This window comes from Coptis chinensis, unplaced genomic scaffold (assembly GCF_015680905.1).
Source record: "Coptis chinensis isolate HL-2020 unplaced genomic scaffold, ASM1568090v1 utg3391_pilon_pilon, whole genome shotgun sequence".
Lineage (NCBI taxonomy): Eukaryota > Viridiplantae > Streptophyta > Magnoliopsida > Ranunculales > Ranunculaceae > Coptis > Coptis chinensis.
The window spans coordinates 9511-30880 of NW_028238146.1; the positions used below are offsets into that span (position 1 = coordinate 9511).

Sequence of the window (21370 nt, forward strand, 5' to 3'; positions counted from 1 at the left end):
ATAATGAGCAAGGAACACCATTTTCAAGAAACACTAACCTACAGACCTGCGTGATTGCCTTCCTCTTGCCACTACGACTTGGTTTAGGCATTCACGAGGTCAGAGATAGTCGTGTATAAGACATCATTAAAAGCGAAATAAAGATGAACATTCATTAATTTTGTCCAACAGGCAACACAGTAAAGGTCTAACCCCATTTCCATAGTTAAGAGAAAACTGGTACACAAACATTTACTTAGCCAGTAACAAATAAGTCTACAGAGTCATTGGAGTTATCGTATTCATCTAACAGTAAAACATAACCCGCTTTACGTTCTCCTTGAGGGCAGGAAGGGGTCTCACTGCAGCATTAGCAGCTTGGAACCGTGTGCTTCGGGTACTACCAGCTCCCGCACCTGCACCGCGGCCTGTCACACCACTTGTAAACGATCCACTATCTGAAGTGTCAGGCTCCATGTAGAATCGTGCCCGGAAGGCAGCTAGATGTGCGTAATATGCTGGAGGTACTGCCATAACATAATAATACTCACTATTAGGCAACTTTGTTTCATTTAATTAGATGGCATAAATTGGAAAAGGAATTTAATTTATCTAAAGATGACTTTCAAGCATGCATGTGAAGTACGGGAAGGGAGCTAACCGATTGACACTGAGCGAGTGCATCTTGCATATCTACAAAGAAAATATGATCAAGTCACCAAATTAGTAACAATAAAATCAGGTAAAGAACAAAACCTAAAATCTCAGACTGATTCATACGTGTAGCAGAGGTTATTGGTTAGAGACTGTAGCCCATCTGCTGAAAAATTGTTCTCATCCCATAGCACATGGTAATGAGCTGGACGACTTGTGCCCTTTTAGAATAGAACAATTCATATAACATAAAGCAGATCGTTAGAAAAGGAATTTAAATATAAATGTATATTTAAAGAATTGCTAGACACCTGTATCCCAGCATGACTGCAAAGATAGAAGTCGAACTCTGTTGGATGACAGATCTTAGAATCAACTACAGTTCCTGTGAGATTTATCGCAAACGAAGATATCAGGTTCACAAAAATTTTATCAATAGAATAGATACTGCAGACTCGAGAAGCACACAATATTTACCTGGTAAGATGTTCCCACTCCTATCGACTGACCGGCGATCGTTATGGTTGTTTGCAAACAACCTTGTGTGGTGACGCTTTTGAACCACCACAAATGTCACAGGGGGCTGATAATTTGGTTCTAGAGAGGCGCATGCCTGTATATGACAGATTATAAGAACTCGGAAGATACAATAACCTTGGGTGGTGGGGAACTAATTTACACCGTGAGAAAAATTAAATTGGACTTGAGCCGATGGTGCATACTGGAGATGGAAGCGACGACTGCCATTAGGTCAAAACTATCCACCTTCAGTGACAAGGAATACGATGACAACCAGGAGCTTCCATGTAAAGGAGTTGGTCTACAATTATCCTATGCCAAAGTTTTGGCCCAAAACAACGACTCATGTCCCAATTGGACTATCTTTTAGAAAACTGTTACAAAGACTTGTACTCTTGGGCACTTTGTAGCTAGTTGGGATGCTTTGATATCCTAATTGGGTTATCATCTCCCCAGGCTTTAAGCTAATTGGTACACCTTTCCCATTTGCCTCAAGCGTCTAGTTTTCTAGAAGATAGTCCGTCCCTTGGGTAATGGCTAGCCATGGAATTGCTTTTGAAAATGTAGGGCATGAGTTTAAGGAGAGATTTGTCTATTATTTTGGGATTGCACTACAGTCTACAGTACATATTTTTTCTTAATTATTCTTTTGATAAACAAGGTTTCTTGAGAAAACAAAATACTTAAATTTGGTTTCTTATTGGGGATGGGGGTGGACAATTATCGGAAGGATAAATTCAGAGGCTCATCTTATAGTGGGTTAACCAGGCCCTCCAGCTGATAGTGACTGAAGGGTTGGTTGGCCGCCGCACTGTCCTTCAATGTTTGATTTTAAGGTGCTAGGAAAATACATATACCTCGTCAAACAGATAACTAATTGCTACAAACAAACTTACCCTACGAATCGCATCCAGTTCATGCAGCAAGATCTGATAAAATTGGCCCTCACTGACTCCATCCCTGCATCATGCACAAAACCATAAGCATTACTCGCCAAGAGGATCAAAAGAGTAATATACAATACAATACCTATTTACCTGTAAAATATAATTCGCTCAGGTTTCTGCCCAGTTGCTCTGCGGAAAGAAATTAAAAGTTCCCTGTATTGTACGAGAACAAATCGAATAAAAAACATGATTAATAAGTCCTCCCATATTATTACATTTGTGTGCTTCTTATGAACCCAGACATGTTGACGTATATTCAAAGAAGTAACAAAACATACTTCACCATTCCTCCAGTCACAGTTCCTTTAACTGGATCTTGCCAGACTTTGTATAGATCTTGTATAAGCTCCTGACGATGGGCTTGAGCACAGACCAAACCAGCATACTTTGTGACCTCAGGCCAATCTTGTGACGCAACAACCTGATAGACAATTTAAGTACAAACCAATGACACTCGCACTTCTGATTGTAAAAAGAGAAGATTGAATTAATATATGATATCACCATTGATAAAATTGTAGCATACTGGATCATAGAACAAATCAGAACAGAATAACCCAGCCTAGTAGCCACCAATTTGAATCATATTAAACAATAGCAAGATCCCCATAACACCATCCCTAAACCTCTTATACACTCATCCGACCAGAAAAGAACACCCCACCCATCAAAACAAAACAAAAGAAGAAGAGAATACAATACAAGAAAGTACAGGTATAATTATCCGAAATGGAGAAATGCCGAAAACTGATGTATAGAACATTCAATATGTCCGAGTGTCATATACGACACGGATGTATTTTAAATTATGGAGTGTCAATGTTATATCAACTCAACTCCTAGTAGAATTTGAAAATAACAAATTGCGGTTTTTTTCCCCAACACAAGAATTACTAAACAGATGAGAATTGTATTTCCTAAACAATTGGCATCCCACAATCACCCAAATTGTAGAACAGCCTTTCATAAAAGAAATAAATAAATGAATAAAAATGGTTTTAGCTGTTTTGGAATATACCCAAATCGCCAAAAGAAAATAATTGGAAAAGAGAGGGAAAAATGGAAGAGAACGGGAAATAGGGAGGAAGGTAACTAGACAGGGTAGAGAGGACTGTAATAAAGTGGCTGTACCCTGGAAAGTGTTCATGGATTGGGCGATACGATTATATGCCCACATATGTAGTTGATAATCTAGGACTATTTGAATATGAAGTCCCCCGTATATATAGGCCACGTTGACACCCCGAATCAACACCCCTACACTATGATTATATCCCCATATATGCAATTGATAGTTCTATGACTACTAGAATTTGGTTCAGTCACATATATATAGGCTGCGTTGACACCTTGAATTGACACCCCTATGCCCCTACCAAAAAGTGTACTTTGACTTAATGGCTTATTTTTTTGTGGATATAATCTCCTCATCCGGATATGATTTCCACAAAAAATCAGCTCATCTCGATATGCAGAACCTTGTCAAAAGTGGTGTTTAAAATTTGCAATTTTGTAACAGTCCACCTTTTTTCACTTTTGTAAAACACATTTGACAAGGTTAGAGATAATGAAATGAGATGCTTTTTTGTGGGAAAAAACAAAAAATCTCCACCAAAAATCACCCACTGATTCATTGTTGAAATACCACTTTTTGGTGAGGGTGTCATTTAGGGGTGTCAACATATATATACGACTGAACTATATTCAAGTAATCATAGAAATAAACCATGCTCCTATCCTTCATTGCAGGGATCCGTAGCCAATATGGGCCATTAATTACTCAAACAAAATATCAGCTGAAATACTTTTTACGAAAACACATCGCAATATATTACAATTTACCACATATGTTATTGTATATGTCTAATGATTTTAATTCAATTTACCACCTTTAACAACCCAATGGTTCCGCCACAGCAAATAACCAAAAACACATAGAATACATAGTTACATACTGAGTCACAAACAAAAAGCAATGTTTGAACTTTGAAACGATTAGACAATATAAAAATCTTACAGCTGCAATTGAAGGGCTCGAGTCCTCGCCAGGATGAGGATGTGTAACATCAGCACCAAATATGATGGTTGGACGGTCACTAACCAAAGGTATGCGCCTTGACAACGCATCAACAAGCACTGTGTTCCTTCCACCAACCTTAACATTTATCTTAAGTGCTACATTCGCCAGATATTGCTTACTCATCCTAAAAACATGCTTCGTTAAACAGCACTGGGAGACAAGTCCGAGATCTGTCTCACAGATTCGCTTTAAATCACCTGTAAATGCAAAAGAAAGGGTGACATCTTAGTCAGTGAAATAAAACAAAAATAACTTGCTATGAGAAGAGGGAGATAACAAACAGGATTTTATATATACCATAAAGAGAACCATTATTGTCTGGCAAGATAACAACCAGTAAATCAAGTTCTTTACGCTGCTTTGTCACACATTCATGGTACCGTGCTTTTAAAGTTTTCTCGACCTGATCAGGACGAGCACTATACGGTGGAAGTACTGGTTCAGGGTTGAATGCCTGCACAAAATCAGAACGGATGGTTTGGAGGAAAGAGAAGAAAAAGAATATTATAGATAAAGGAATCAAAAGCCAGAAAACTTGCATTTTATAAGGTTTTTCAAACTTTACCATTCCTGAAATGTGGCACATTTGCGCAAGCTCGTTACAGAAACCACGCGCAACACTCTCTTGGACATTCCGCGAAAAGTTTATACAGATCCAGTTGTTAACAGTTCCTCCATTAACCATTTTCTGTAATAACAAGAGTTCAAATTCGTAAAAGCTAAGCAAGTTACAAAATTATATACTATACATGATGCCATGTCAAAATAATTAAATTTACTTTATTTCATTTCCCAGAAAATATAGAAGTAAATAAGAAATCAATAAGGTGGGGAAATTCATAGCTTCAAATTATCAATCGTTACCTTCAAAGTTGAGTAACTAATCATCTATCATGCATACCATATGGAACTACATTAAACACCATGAGCATAACATATGAACGATATCTTATGCCAAAGTCAAAAACATATTACCAAGTGACCATGACCTTTTCTTCTTTTTTTCGTGATCAGCAAAATTCACTATACATTACTTACATAATAAGGGTTACATAGATTACAAGGTTTTACGGTCAAAGCAGCAACAATCTACTTGCCCAACACAAGTTCCTCAAATTACAAGAATGCTCCTCTCTTTTTTCAAGTAAAATCTATTGATTAGGATGTAAGGAGAAAAAAAATGTAAAGAGAATCTCACTTACATGGTGCAACCAGTTATATACTAGAGGACCACCTCCGAATCCTAATGCCCGTTCTAAAATTATGCCCCTATGACCCAATTATATGTTCCCAACTAACTACATTCCAAATGTATACAAGAGGTCCCACTTTCAACTATATTGCTAGCCAAAATGCCATCGCTAGCGATACATACAGTTACTCTACATGGTTGTCATCATGTTACCTCTCCAAGAGTGCTCTCATCTTTTTTTTTTTTTTGCTCAGTACAGATTGCTCTCATCTTACAAGCTATTGACACATTCCGAGCATAATCGAGCCAATTACCATAATATAACTCCCAATCACAACAGTAAATGTGCTTTCAGAATAAGGGGCATGTCAACAGATAACAGAATATCAGCCTATCAGTTCCAGTTCCTATATTTACGCTTAAACCATGAGATGACACTCAATTTTCTAAGAATAGTGAGTCAGACACATGATAGTAAGTGCTTTCAGAATAAGGGATTAAGGGTCATCTCAAGAACAGCATATCAGTTCTAATTCCTCTATGCACACTTAACCTAAGTGTTGGCACTCATTTATTTAATAGTATGTCAGAAGCATAATACATTTCATTAGGTTACTTGTCAGAATTATAGGGGGTCAAAGCTTCAAACCACAAATGGGTACATGTCCGTGTAACATAGCTATAAACTGCCCCAAGGGAGATTGTTTTGTATCTTACGCATAATTTCCTATGCTTCATCAAACATTAGTTGGCGAGGACACCACTATTGGCACTATATTATATTCGCACATATGGATTCAACCAAATTTTACCTGGGATCAAAAGCATATTCCTTCGTAAAAGAACCAACAAAACCAAAGTATTTAATCCTAAATATCCTATTGACAAAGTACCCGACACCCATATACAGATCCATTTCACTTCTGAGCAGCCCAGAATACCTAGAAGAAAACTAAACATGCAGAAGTGCAGAACCATCGAGCAAATGGCAGGTGTGTATGTGTGGTGCTGGAGGGGGGATTGCAAGAAAACCTTCCCACTCTTCCTTAATCATAATGCACAGAAAGAAGAGCTTCCGGTAATATGATTGCAAATAAACAGATCATAATCTTCACTTGTGCAGTATGTAAAACAATGTAAATTCAAGGGAGTCTCAGACAAATAAAAGAAGCCTGATACGGTGGCATTATTTCTCTTCCTTTTTTTTTCCATTTTCCACAAAAAATAGTGTCTACTGAGAAAAAAGAGCATTCTGCTTCAAAAACTTAGTCCATTACCAATCCTTGAAAGTACAGTAAAACATTTTAAACAGATATTGAATTTAGGATGCAAGACTGACAAGAACTTGACCTTATTCATCATATTCCATTGACCAACTTGTGGCAAGCAATCCTTTTCTCTTCCTGTTTCATGGTATTTAAGCTGCACCAACAATAAAAGATTATGAAAATCAAGGATCAGAATGGCTGATGCCAGAAATGTGTTTTCCAAAGAACCATACACGACTGCAGATAAAAGGCTGACTCACCCAAGGAGGAGGCAGAATCCGTGCTTCAACTGAAGCAAGGTTCTCACTGATTTTGATGCCAAACTCCTTCGCGTAATCGTCCTTATGGTACGCATTGTGTCGAACAGTCTAAACATTTGAAACTTACAGCTTTAGTACAAGAAAGCATCCAAAATATTCAACACACAGAAAAAGTACAGCGACAGGCTTTTAGCTGCCAAAAAGAAATGTCTGATTGATTGCAACCCAGATAGTGACAATAGCTTAAAGAGTAGGAACTATAAGAAGATTAAAAAAAAATGTCTCCAGCCAACAGAACCTCTTGCTAACAAAATGATGGGTCTTATAAATACAAACTAGACAATTTCAGGAGCACGCTCACTGTGAACTACTCTTGGCTCTCGTTATTAACAATCCAGGTCAAAAAACAAAATCTGCTTTCTTTGTTGTTATTAACAGATTCACAAAAATATATATATTACAGGTGACGGCCTTTCCTTGGCAAGGAACTAGTGAACTGAAACACATGAATTAGTTAAGCCGATATTACATCTCTTCCCACCCAATATTAACGTTCCCAACTCCAAACACAATTAAATTATTACATCATTGGATGGAAGTTTGGCATTTTCAGCACCACTTTGGCATTGCCCACCATGTTTAGTACTGGTCTTGTCTAGTGATATCTCCAATCATTGAACAGATTTAACACGTCCCACTTAGCAACAGACTCACACAGAATACCCAAAACAGTAAAATCTTTTAATTTATTTTAGCCGATGAAACTAAGTTCATTGACTCTCCTATCATTGTACAGATTTAACACGACCCCAAATAGAGTAATCTTTCCATTTATTTTAGTCGATGAATCTAAGTTTTTTTTTTGATAGGCCTTGAATCTAAGTTCACTCGTAAAGGCAAGAGAAAAATAAGGCAGCATGGACAGAGGATCTCATCTTGTCTGACATTTTCTGCTTATACTCTGCTGAAACTTGACTCGGAGACATTTTAAATCATAAACAAGAACAGCTTATATTGGATGTACAAAACAGACTAACCCGAGCAGAATATAGCTAAAATAATAATTATAGCTTCTAAAAAATAACAATAATATATTTGTATTGAAGAGACAATGGTTTCAGTCCTTAATATATAAAGTATATAAGTGTGGGTACAAAAGCTTATCAAAAAATGTAGCAATTAAAACCTCCAAATGAAAAAGTGAAATCAATCTTGCTCAAGTAATGCCCGCTTTGCCAACAAAGTTAGAATGCTAGAATACACATTTATAGCGATGAGAGATTCATCAAGAACTATATGTCACTGTCCAATTAGTACTGAATGCACTACACATGATATGATCATGAACAAAACTAAAAGATATCTAAGAAGCACACCTCTAAGATATCTTTCTCCCGATCTAAAGGACGCTGACAAGTCACCTTCAGCAGTGCAGTGATTTGCCTCTCATTTAACCTCTTGGAATACCTTTGACCTTCAACAATTTTACATACCTGAATCCAATAAATTTAACCAATAAGCTTAAAAAATAACACGGCTGGAAGAGTAAGCAGATGGAACATTTTTTTTTACCTCCATAGGCAAATAATTTGGTCTTTGTTGATTTCCCACTTGCAGACAAGGCCATGTGGTGTGTTGAATAACAAAACCATATGTCTCTTGGAAATATTGTACAACAGATTTCATTGTACCTCTTTCATCAACTGGGAACCTATCAAAACCAAGAATATGTCGGTTCACGGACAGAGTAGATGACAATTTTGCAAATTTAGTATTAAATCGCTGAGTAAATTAAATTAAGCCCCCAACATAATTAGATTGAATTGAAGAGAAGAGAAGAGAAGAAACTGAGACTTACGTCAGCTCTCTTGTTGCCTGTGATGTTAAGCCAGAAATGCGGTACTTTCTACGCATGTTTCCTCTGTGTGTAACTTCAACCTTCACACCTCGAAGTGCCTTCTTAATCTGCCAATGCCAAGTTTAACAATCACACCTTACTTTGAAAGGATATATTGCCAAAATAGAGATGGCTCAAATCCAATACAAAGAAACAAAAAAGACGAGTTCTGCTGAGTTAACTTAATAGATACTTTGGAAAAAGAGGGGAAAAAAAGAAAAGAAAAGAAAAGAGAACACAAGAAGAACCTTCACAAGCAATATATATAATTACTATCTAGAAAATTTTCAAAATGACTTAAAAGAAGACAAACCTTGATGCGATCAGAGTCGGACAGCGGCCTGGATTGAACATCGCGCATCAAGAGTTGAGTTACAAATTCAATGACTGGCAAGGGCTCAATGAAAGCAGTGGATGACATATCTGCATCACGAAGTGACAGCAGAGATCAGAAAGCAGAAAATGATATAGTTGGCTAGCATATGCAGATCACAAAAGCAATAAAATTGGCAGCAAAAGCTCCTTACCAATATTCAATGACAAGCCCATTTGAGTTGGACGGATACTCTGATAGAAACCCCGCCAACTTTCCAACCCCTCACCAAGAGATGCCTTCCTCCCCAAAGCAGGCGAATAAAATGATCGGCCCACAGGACAATATCTGCAAAGGTGTAAATAACAATAATAATAGTAATACTTTTATTTAAAAAATCCAGAGACAAAACAAAGTACCTAGATGTTGGCAGTTCACGTAGAACAATGTCGAGGACTTGAAGTGCCTCTTGAGGAGCATCTGATTGCTTCCCCTGTAAAAACAATCCTAGATGGTGCAAATCAGCACGAGCAGCCAATTTAATGACAACTCTGAATTGTCTCTCTCTCCTACATTATAACGCACAATGACAAAAATGTCAGTAAGCTAGAAAACTAAACAAATGTCTGAGAACTTGAAATAACAAAAAAATGAGCTACAAAAACCTAGGGCCGCTCGTTCCGTCATCCTCATCAACCAATGTGATTGCAAATTCTTGAGAAGTAAATGGGAGAGGTCCAGCTGTATAAAGACTCTTTCGGCCATCATAGGCTGGAAGCCGCTTCCCAAGATGTGATACCTTATACAAGTCCACCAGCTTCTTCATGACAGCTCGGTTTACACCCCGAGAAGTAACTTCAGGTGTAATTGTAACCTGAACAGAAAGGTCAATGATAAATATCAAGTTCAACAATTTTCACAAAAAAAATTATATACATACTGAATTTGGAAAACTTACATCATACTGGTGCAAATCTTTATCTGGGAGCTCAGCAAAGAAATGATTCGCCTTGACTATGCACTTCATACCAGAGCTACCTTTACCAGGGCGGAGGGGAAATCTTACAGTTTTACTTGACGGAGCCACAGGTTGGAACGCCTGGGTGGAAGTCCCACCTGATTGAATTGAAAGCTGCTGAAACTGATCCACAACTAGTGGAGGGTTCAGCTCAGGGGACCGAGATGAACCACCAGCACTAGAGGAAGGTTCATCTGGGGCCACAGTGGCTTGATGTGGGGTTGCTTGGTGCAGCTCGGGGGATGGCCTAGAAGGGCCACCAGAGGAATGGCCTCCACCACGACCAGAGAACATACTACCACTGCCTTGACGTCTCACACCAGATTCAAGCACATGCCCAGCAGGTTGCTGAATTGTCACTCCTTGTGGCTGAGCTCCCCGACCCTGGTATTCGGGTGGAGGGCCAGTGAAATGCTGAGCTCGTGGGTGAGAAGTGCCACGACCCTGAGGATAACCCCGAGCATCACCATATCCTCCACGGCCTCCTTGTTGCATTTGTGGGGCCCAACCCCTTCCTCCTTGATATCCGCCATTTCCTCCTCCCTGTTGAGCAGGTTGTGGTGGCCTCACAGTTGGGTGCTGGTGCTGAGCAGCACGGCCAATGCCAATGCCAGCAGTGGGTTCTTGAGATTGTGAGCTCTCACCAGGACCAGAGGCATCTGATCTCTTTTTTCTCACCATGATGTCAGCTGGTCAAAACACAACCGAACAAAACACAAGATAGAAAATGAATGAACTAAGGCCATGTGAATTTCAGAAAAATGCTGCTTGAAGTGAAAATAGATGGATCAGTGACCAAATATACAATAACACAGAAACCAGGCTGAAAAGAGGAAGTAAAAGGGCATGATGTACATATTGAGTGAAGACCCAAAGTAGTAAGTATTAAGTGAACGAAAATGCATAAACTATTCAGTAGTTGAGTAGAAGAAGAACATGCATCAAAAGGCAATCAAGCCCTAAACCCTAAACATGAACCACAGTTGGAGAGTAATGGTGCCCTCAAAAAAATCAAATTTTTAGAGCAGCAGCAAAACATATATAAAGACAAGTCCATAAAAGTAAGTTAGATCTAACAAAAATTTAATGGAACAGCAGAAAACATACATCTGAAACTTTTTTACAACAATAGTCAGAAATAAGAATGGATTGCAAACGATATGAAAAACAACAAAAGCGCTACCTGAAAACCGGTCGACTGTCGACTGCTACTGTGTGACTATGACTGTGATTGTCCTTCTTCTTCTGGTGGGTCTCGCTTTTATTTAAAGAGAGATACATTACTGTCTGTCAAATGTCCTTCTCGCCCCTACACTCCCTCTTAACCCATTCTATCAACTCTTTTATTAACTCTTAACCCATTCACAGTTAGCCAATAAACTCCAGGTTTCATTGTTTACAGCTAGCCTAGGTTCCTTGTTTGTTTATTCCTAGTATTTGCCCGTGACGTAAGTCACAAAGACGCGCGCCTTTGGGGCCCGACGTGCATCTGGCGCCGTCTTGCCTGCATGATATACGATACATATAACACTTTTACGGGCCACCAGACGCGGATGTATATGCGCCTTTCGGCGCCACGATGGGCATCCGCCTCGTCACGATATAGATACGCGGGCCTTCGACGCCCCGACGCGCTTCCGCCCCCATACAGCACAGATACACATATCTTCGACTCCCCCAACGCACATCTGCCCCCCATACTAAAAAAACTCCAAAATGACAAAAACTAAAAAGTCCAATCAAAAAAACCCAAAAAAAACCGAAGTCCACTACTAAAATTCAGCCGGGCCAGATCCGCAGCGTTGTGTTGTGGGGGGCGATGCCCATAAATAGGCACTTTGTTGCAAATACTATTTTACTCATCTGAAAAATATATGTAACACTCTTGTTCCACACTATTAAACAACTCACACCTCATAAGCCCTAGGATTTGTCACCTCATAAGCTAGATCCAAAAGTTAGAGAGTGGTGTTGAATGTCCAGCACCATCTTTCTTTATTATATAGATTATTATTTATTTTTTAGGGCAACTGCCAAAAGTAAGCACATCTACTCTACTGTGCCTTTTCTGCCCTTATGGGGATATGGGAGTCGAGATGGCTTTTTCTTTTCTTTGGGTGCTCATGTGTTATTGTTTTCTACTATATTACATTACCACATTAACAAGTTTCCACTATGATTCAAAATTAAAAAAATTCCACTATGTTGTTGTACGGCTTAGTCCCGAACCACTATGTTCTAGCTCATGTTTACTTAGGATTTTTTACAGGACATTAGTCAGAAATATTCTCAGAGGTTTCAAATTCTTCTTACGAGACCAAATATGCTCATAATTCAAAATCTCAGCAAGTGTGAAATTTCTGTAGGGGCCGAAAATTTTGCAAACTGCCCGAAATGTATAATTGAAAGTTAAGTTTCATAATTCTATATAGATACTATTGCGAAAAGTTGCCTGCTACCATTCCTCTTGTGAAACTCATGCACTCATGCCCCACTTGAAACTTTATACTTTATACTAGAGATGGATTCGCAGGCACTCCATTCCTCAGCATTCCTTGTTAATAAAAGAAAGTCAAAAATGAAATCTAGAAAGAAATTATGGTTTTGAGCAGACCTTACTTGAACCTGACCATACACACAAAAGTAAAAACATATAAATGAAAAAAAAAAAAAAAAATTTTTATCTTGACCATGGGAGGGAGACAACAAAATTTGCAACACCCTTCACATCTGTGATTTTACAGTAATGAGACAACAGTTTAAAACACCTGAAATCACACAGTTAACAATCTTCTCTTTTACTACGTGGCCGAGAGTTGTTTTGTAGTTTCGGCACTGTACAAGAATCATTCCTGCCCATGACGGAACGGATCCATATCCAAAGGAATACCATATAAACTGAAATCAGGAGTGGAAGATCCAGTCTGCTATTTGTTCGTGTAGGTCTAAATGCTTCAGCACTAATTGATGCAAACCGCGTCCCAGACTGCTTTCGCCTGTGTATTGGCAATAGTTGAGAAGATGTACTAGTAGTAGTTACAATGTTACATATAAACGTAATGCAAACAAGATCTAAGCTGGCATGCTACTAACTCTAAGGATTCATGGCAATTACAAAGCTAAGTGTCAAATCCATATCTCTTGAATATGACAAGTTGGGAAGGAGAAGATTTCAACACCGAAATAAATAAATAAATAAATAAGTTAATAAGTTTTTACTTTCTGTAAGCTATTACTCCCTCAATTCACAGACATATCTATTTTCCTTCTGTAAGCTATTACTCAATACAAAGTAGAACACGTGGACGTTTCAAGACCCAAAAAATAAATAAGCAGAGGCATTAGGCATATAACAGTTGAACATACCCCAAAAGTTTCCAAATGGAGCTCCATAAAGATGGCATCTGCTGAGCTTTTTGGCCTAAATCGCTATTTTGTGAATTTGTACACTTATGTGTGTCAAATTTTCCTTCAGGAGTTCCTGGAGAAGTAACAAGTTCCTTGAGTCCTTAGATCACCATTCAACAACATTCAATCCCCTATTTACCTTATTGCAGTAGACAGAAAGAGAAAAGTACCAGTAGAGTGGCTGGAATGGACTGTTCTTGATTCCTTGAGTGAAGCCAACTTCTCAACAAGTCCACGCTCTGTATCACTATCATTGCAGCAAATAACAAAGAGTATTGAAGGAACATACTCTTGGGGACAGTAGCATATAAAACAAAGAGTGCTCGAGAAAAAGAGTTGAACCTGATGTTTTTTGGGATCATGACACTAACAATGAAGTGATGATCACCCGAATAGACGGTTTCTTGAAGTTAGGAACCCCATGGCTGACAATTTTACCATATCTCCAGGCTGAATTCCAGGAAAGATTTGAAGATCTTTCATGCCCTCAACTGTTTCCACCTGATATTCATGTAAGAATGCCATGTCAGTATATACAATATATAGATGAACACAAAGTCATACAAATAACCCATATACGTAAAATTGGGAATTTGTAAATTAGTAAACGTTATACAGCTAATTCAGATATAGAATTCCTCATATTTATAGGTTCTTTATCTCAAATATGTTTAAACTCTTATTCATATCAAGAGCATAAATAGTGTGCCCACTATGTTAGGAACAAGGTTCCAGTTGGTTAGAATTGAGGTTCGGAGGAGCTTCCCATCTAGAAGAGTTGCCGAAAAGCTATGTGCAACTAAGTATGGGATCTTCTGTACTATTAAGGGAAGGTAGGCACCCCAGGGGCGGAGGGGGGTGTCCTATTCATGAACTAGAACGAATTAGTGTACAGTAAACCGAGTTCATGAATAGTACACCTAGTTCACATTAACAATAAACCAAGTCGTGAATAGAAAATCGTAGCTGGAACAAAAACAAAGAACACTTAAAATTATCTCTGTTTTCCTTGAAAACTAGAGCCGCCTTATTAACTATTACAATCCTTTTTCTTTCTTTTTAAGCACCCGATCCAAGAGATTTTCTGACTTCTCTACCAAACCGTGCCCTAATGCTATTACATCCATTTCGACTACAATTACAGACTTGTCCCTATTAAACTGATAAAACTACTTGTCTGTCCTATAGGACATGACAGGAGGGGGAAGAGAAAATGAACACAGATTACCTTGACAGAAGTCCCTAGTATAGCCTCAGTGTAATCAATGCTAATCTTGGAGTAAAGATTAAGACCCTCCCTCCAAACTCCATGTTTTTCCTTGACATTAACGAACAAATAAAGGTCACCTGCTATGCCCCTAGAACAAGAAAATCATGTGACCAGCATTCATCAGCAAATAAGTGGTTACATTGACTATCATTCAATTATTACAATCAACAACCCCCTAAACCCTAAATGGCAAAGAGTCATAAAAAGGCATTGAGTGCACCCTTTACTAACACTTCAGATAATAGAGGATATACATAAAAATATATAGGTCCATGAAAAATCTAATATGATAAATGTTTATTTTGCAATGAAATAATTGATAAATGACAAGGCAATAGAGAAGGTATTAGAAGTACCAATACAATTGGAGTTAGTGTTATTATATGTAGTAGCACTTTACGTGTACATCATGTAATAGCACAAAGGGCACTCGTGCAATTTCAGAATACACTTAATATATAATGTGGCATTCTCTCATTTCAGAGAACCCGATACTTATCGCAATCCTCAAGTAAAGGGGAGAAGGTCACTCTGTGAAGATTTTTGAATTGGATTGCATGAAGTTAATAAGATCATTAGGAAAAGTTGACACCGTTAGAACTTTCGGGTAGCAAATCCATACTTGTGATCAGAACTTAAGAATCTAAATCCTCAATAATTTTCTTTCAGTCCACTTCTAAGAAGGGTAGAATGTCACTCTGGGTGATTTCTACTAATTATTTCATTTGCATGATGATGATGTGAATCATAGAATAGGACTCAAATGCAAACCTTTCTTTATCAATGTTCCCTTCTCCTTGAACTTTCATTGTTGCTCCATCATTAACACCAGGTGGGATAACTACTTTGATATTTCGCTTCAATTGCACTTTTCCTTGCCCATCACATCTTCGACAATAATCAGTTATTATTTTTCCTTCACCACCACATTTTGAACAAGTGGACACCTAGATAACACATGAGAAAGTTGAGTAAATAACATAAATTTTCAATGTTGTGAATAGCATCACATATTAACTATATTGGAAGTACATTTAGAGTAGAAAAACAAGATATCCTTTATAGCACAGCAAGAGTTTAATAAGGTTCAATAACACGAATAACAACATCAAATAAAGTGAAAATTGATTTGGACATATTTAAGAAACAGTTGTGTTGGAACTTTTATCTTATAGGAGAAAAAACTGTAACTGCATAGTTACTCGACTAGTCTTTTCCAATCACCTACTCGTGTATCAGACTGTGGTATGAAGGCTGCCTTTTTATATGTTTATACTGCTTCTACCAATATTACCCACCAGCAGAGAGAGTAACCATCAAAGTCTAATTAATCTTATTTCCTTACGTGTCTTTACTTTTTCGACAGGCATATGTTATACAGTCTAATTACTGATACTCCTATGTTTGTCTCTTATGGTCTCTGTTTGTCCCTTCATTTTGCGCAACTCAAGCCAGTTTCAGTGATGGGACCACAGTGACAAACTTCAGCATCCTTACGAAAAAAAATAAACGTGAAAAATCTGCATATTACAACTCTCATAAGTTACCTGTGACATCACACCAAATGGTGTTCTCTGACTTTTCATTACCCCTCCTCTACCTCCACAATCCACACAAGATTTTACACAGCTGCTGGATTTTGCACCACTCCCATTGCAATGATCACAAGTTTCAAAACAGGAAACTTCAATGTTCTTCTGTCCTCCGAAAATTGACTCTTCAAAGCTCAAAGACAGATCATACCTATAACATTTCAAGATGAATTAGAGAGGAATTAAAATACCTGTTAAAAGATGAAGGTTCGATAAATGATATGTGAAGGGTTACCGGATATCAGGACTTTGGCTGGGATTGTTTCTGAAACTGCTTTCTCCAAAAAACGAACCAGATTCTCCAAAGAATGTATCAAAGACATCAAAAGGGTCCACCTGATTGTAATTTCATAATACATGGATATGAAAGTTGAGTATGAAAAGAATTTATTACCGTAATTTATAAATTTAGGCATTGGGGTTTTTGAATGGGCTCTTACCCCCTGTGAATTGGAATCAAATCCATCATGCTGTCCCTGTAAACCAGACTCACCAAAGCGGTCATACAGAGATCTCTTTTCATCATCTGATAAGACCTACATAAAGGCTTCATTACAATATACGAAAAACAAAAGAAATGAAAGTAGTATGAGTAAAACTTAGTACTTGAGTGAGTTGGAAGAGAGTGTATGAGTGTGAGTTAAAGGATGAATTTTGAGTAGAAGAATGAAAACTGTAAAGAAGAAGAAGAAGAAAGAGCACCTCATAAGCAACGCTGATCTCCTTAAACTTATCTTCGGAGCCAGGGCTCTTGTTCATATCTGGATGATACTGTGTTTGTGTTCAACAAAGCAAAAGACATAATAGTAAAGGAAGCTTAATAGTGATGCAAAGAGTAAAACAGCAGAAGCAATGAAAGCAAAGATAGTAAACATATTGGGACATAAACACAAACACGTAGAGATCATAATGCATGGCAGTAAAGAAAGAAAAGATGATTGCTTTATTAGTTATACCTGACGAGCGAGATTCCGGTAAGAGGACTTGATTTCCCGCAGTGTTGCATTTCTACTGACATTCAATGACGAGTAGTAATCCTTGTTACCACTTGCGGCTCTTATTGTGCTGCTTCTTCGACCACAACGGATTGAAGGAAAGTAGTAGGAATGGTTTTGAAAAGAATGTAACAATGAGGAAGTGATCATGAGTGCTGCACCCCCTACTACTTCCACTACTACTAGTACACAAAGTTTGTTTGGACTAAAATTTAAAGACTTGGAAAAAAAAATAATCAGAGTTTGTATAAAAGATTAGGCAAACCATATAACTATGTTCATGCCATCAGTTAAAATATTGAAATACTATGTTCAGTTAAAATTGGTTTGACTCAAATGCTTTGAAAGTTATAGGAAAACAATCACTTTGGCATAATTAAACAATTACTAATGTGGAAGTCTGGTATGCAATTTTTTGGATATAAATTTATAATATTCTTTATCCGTAGACCAAAAAAAACTCAATTGGATTTCATATCATTACTTTTCTTTTCCTTTTTTCTCAAGATGTTATGAATAATCTATAATTCAAGTAGTTTTTAAAAATATTTTATTTTCTAACAATTTCCAAACTATTAAATTTTCATTCAATAACACAAATTTAATAATGCTAAAAAACATGTTAACAAAATAAGTCTAATGTTAACGTAATTGTAACCATAGTTCGGGATTTCGGAATTCCGACAAATTCAAAAACCAAAATTAATCAAAGTTTGACCCCTATCATATTCGGAATTCTAATTTATTTCGGAACAATCAATATTTCGATTCTATATTTAGAATTCCAGTTTTTTGAAAAACCAAAATATTAGGCGGAATTAAGTTTCGTTTGGAATCACGAACACTGATTGTAACAACATCCAAACATCACAAGACATTTGCTATGACTAAAATCAAATTAGTTGTACATCAACCTCGTTTTTTCTCAATTTATCAAAAAAAATTTATATAGTCTCCTCTATAATTTCAACATTAAATCATATATCCACACTATACATGTAAAACACTATCTAAAAACATAATACATACGACAAACTAATATGTACAACACCATCCAAAATATTGATAGAACATCTTCTGTAATTTAAACATTAAATCATATCTCCACGTCATACATGTTTTCAATTTTTACAAAAAAACTAAGATATACAACACCATTCAAAAACAAAAATAGATAACAATTTACATCCTATAATAAGTTCAAAAACATAATACATACAACAAAAATATGCGTAAGACTCAACAAATTGTTTCATTACAGAGCTCTCACTCTCCAATTGCACCTGAACATATGATGTAGATCTACACTAGTAATCAAGCTTAAAGAAGATGGGGATGGAGGTGAATCAAAGTCCAGTAGAAACAGACGAAATACACTAACATCATATAAAGTGAATAATCAAATATGCAGTAAGTGTAAAAAAATATTCTCCATGAGTGGTATTTGCCAAGTCCCTACATAGATTAAAAAAACCAAAAAACATCAACTTTATCAAGATAATAATAAATAAATAAAAGCTTCTTAAAGGTAATGACGTACACATTACTTCAAAAGTAAAAACATGATAATTGTAGGATTAACCGCAAATGTAAAATTGAACTTAAGCAAAAAAAATATATATATATATATAATGTTTATCTAACTAGATAATAAGAAACATTGCAAACGAAAATTAGCAAAGTTGGTAAAACTTTTGGGTGATGATACCATAGGTATAGGATTCGAACCCCACCACACCAATGAGTTATTGTTCTCGTTTAAAAACAATCTTGCCAATCAAATAATAATAATAATAATAAACATTAAGAAACACATTAGTAAGTGTCAAACTATAGAAAACCAATATGTGTCACCTCCCACTTAAGATTCAATCTCAAGATGAGTGTAGTTTCAACTATTGCTTGTAGTTGACATGCGGAGCAAACGACTCTCCTCTTGCAATCAACCTTTAAGACCAACACATCTTCCAATTATTTACAGTTTATCTAAGTCTAATACATGACAACCTTGCACATGAACTTAATTAACATGCTAAACAACATAAACTTTGACGGAATTAAGTCATCACTTTTTCTCATACTACCAAAGTTTACCAATGCTCCCTCAAAGCATCCATTATGGTCAATACCATATTTCATTAAAGGAGATAAAATCTTTCAAACTTATTAGCTAAAGAACTGTTAAAAGCGTCTCAATAGAACCACTTTTAGCATACATGTTAACAAGTTCATTTCCAATCGAAACTTTAACATCATTTAACCGATTTTTAACTATTGAGTCTTCGTTTTTTCTCTTGAATCATAATTTAAAAGAACCACATAAGAATCATAATATATCCAAATTTATGTTGTTTCTACTCATCCATTCATTGACCCCCCCCCCCCCCCCCATATCTTTAAAAAGAATATTTGCCGTGTTGAGCAAACCAAACTTGACAAATGTATTAACTAATGCACCAACAAAATATAAGTCACTTAAAATACCTCTAACCAATATCTAAGCAAAAACTTGACTAAAAAATTCCCACTCGAATAAATCATTGTTACTAAATCACCAAAAGTAGACTCAAAAGCAGAGCTAACATTGTCTCGTTGAGAATAAACATAAATCATCAAATCCCAATATATTCCTGACCAATATCTCAGCAAAAACCTGGCAAACAAATTCAACATATAACACATTATCAACTGACGAAATATTAGAGTATGAACCACCATAGAGTTTACAAAAACAACATAATGTGTCGAAAAAGAAGGAATCATCTCACCAATGGTAAGAGAAGTTAATAAATCGAAAACAGAAACGAAGCAAAACAAAAACTATTCAAATACTAAAAAGAGTAATGTATTTCTTTGCAAGTGAATATAATTGTAGCAACATTTATTTCTGAACAACAATCAAGCCAAATAAACAACTAGGATAAAGGGGGGACCAATCAAGTCGAATAAGCAATTAGGGGGTAAAAGGGGACCCCAAGAAACGAAACAAAAAAGAAAAAGCCAGTTGAGTACATTTTGCAAGCAGAAGGTGGGTTGGCGAGACAATAAAACAACCAATGTATAAAGGGGAGCCTGTAACAATAATAAAGTCGCAAAAAGTATTAATCTAGTAAAGTTAAGATGAGAAAACAATAAAACTTTATCAAGGCAGACAGTGAGAAATAAACAAAACTATGTATCTATATCTAAGTTGAGAGAGAGAAATTATCGAGTGAGGAGAAAGAGAAGAGGGTATGAGTTCCTGACGCGAGAGAAAGAGAATAGCGTACAAGTTCCTGCGGGAGAGAACGAGTGAGGAGAAATTTGCATAAATTTGTGCAGGGAATGAATGAGGAAAGTCAAAGACTAATTTTGAGCCACATACCCCTTCTTTGGCCCAGAAACATAATAATAATAATAATAATAAAATAATATTAGTTGGGCTTCAATGGGCTTTTCTTGGGCCTTAACCTGCGAGTCCGAATCATTCTCAAGAGCTTTGCACAGGTGACCAGGTGAGAGATAACTTAGCCGGGCTTGCAGTCTTGCACCTACCGATTATATATTAGCAACATGTCAAATCGTGTAACAGCTACCCATACAATCGTTAGGACTTTATTTGTTTTCCTTTTTCCCTTTATTATAAAGTATAAACTAGTTAACAAGGCCTCCTGATCATCAATCGTACGTGGGTGGTCAATAAAACAATAACAGTGGGGCTCCAAGAATAATGGTGGGATTTAATTTAATTTTAATTAGTGTTGTCCGAGCACCATCCAGATTTTTAAATTTCCCACCAACCTATCTTTGCAACTTATCATCTAACCTCAACTGCCAATTAATTAATCTTCTTCTAATGCAAACTCTCGAGTCGACTCGACTGCATGTAAGTATGTTACATGCAAAAACATTGAAACGACGTGCATTTCTAATTACCATTCTCAGCAGCAGAACATTCACGCGTATTCTGTATTCATTACCATTTTATCCATGCGAACA

At 36.9% G+C, this 21370-nt stretch overlaps 1 protein-coding gene and 1 pseudogene across 3 annotated transcripts; both read right to left on the reverse strand.

The window, feature by feature from the left end:
• Window positions 1-126: 126 nt before the first annotated feature.
• LOC147473206 (protein argonaute 1-like) lies at window positions 127-11450 on the reverse strand. 2 transcript variants are annotated; one of them, XM_086587722.1, is made up of 22 exons: window positions 11311-11450; window positions 10068-10816; window positions 9775-9983; window positions 9529-9678; window positions 9324-9457; window positions 9110-9219; window positions 8758-8864; window positions 8472-8610; window positions 8276-8392; window positions 6900-7007; window positions 6722-6793; window positions 4745-4867; window positions 4477-4633; window positions 4117-4376; window positions 2378-2520; window positions 2190-2252; window positions 2049-2112; window positions 1111-1246; window positions 945-1018; window positions 760-854; window positions 641-672; window positions 127-506 (listed from the first exon to the last, which is right to left on the reverse strand). In XM_086587722.1, exons 2-22 carry the CDS (start codon window positions 10806-10808, stop codon window positions 286-288), a joined length of 3255 nt encoding a protein of 1084 aa, XP_086443848.1. In that variant the 5' UTR covers window positions 10809-10816; window positions 11311-11450; the 3' UTR covers window positions 127-285. The 2 variants fall into 2 exon arrangements, with proteins under 2 accessions (XP_086443848.1, XP_086443849.1); XM_086587723.1 differs by lacking the exon at window positions 11311-11450 and adding an exon at window positions 11235-11257.
• A 1239-nt stretch (window positions 11451-12689) lies between these two features.
• Window positions 12690-17683, reverse strand: LOC147473207 (uncharacterized; annotated as a pseudogene). The gene is made up of 11 exons (XR_015210527.1): window positions 17354-17683; window positions 17100-17168; window positions 16838-16933; window positions 16633-16733; window positions 16353-16548; window positions 15577-15752; window positions 14764-14893; window positions 13878-14036; window positions 13706-13782; window positions 13494-13608; window positions 12690-13123 (listed from the first exon to the last, which is right to left on the reverse strand). The product of XR_015210527.1 is annotated as an uncharacterized LOC147473207 (transcript).
• Window positions 17684-21370: the final 3687 nt, after the last annotated feature.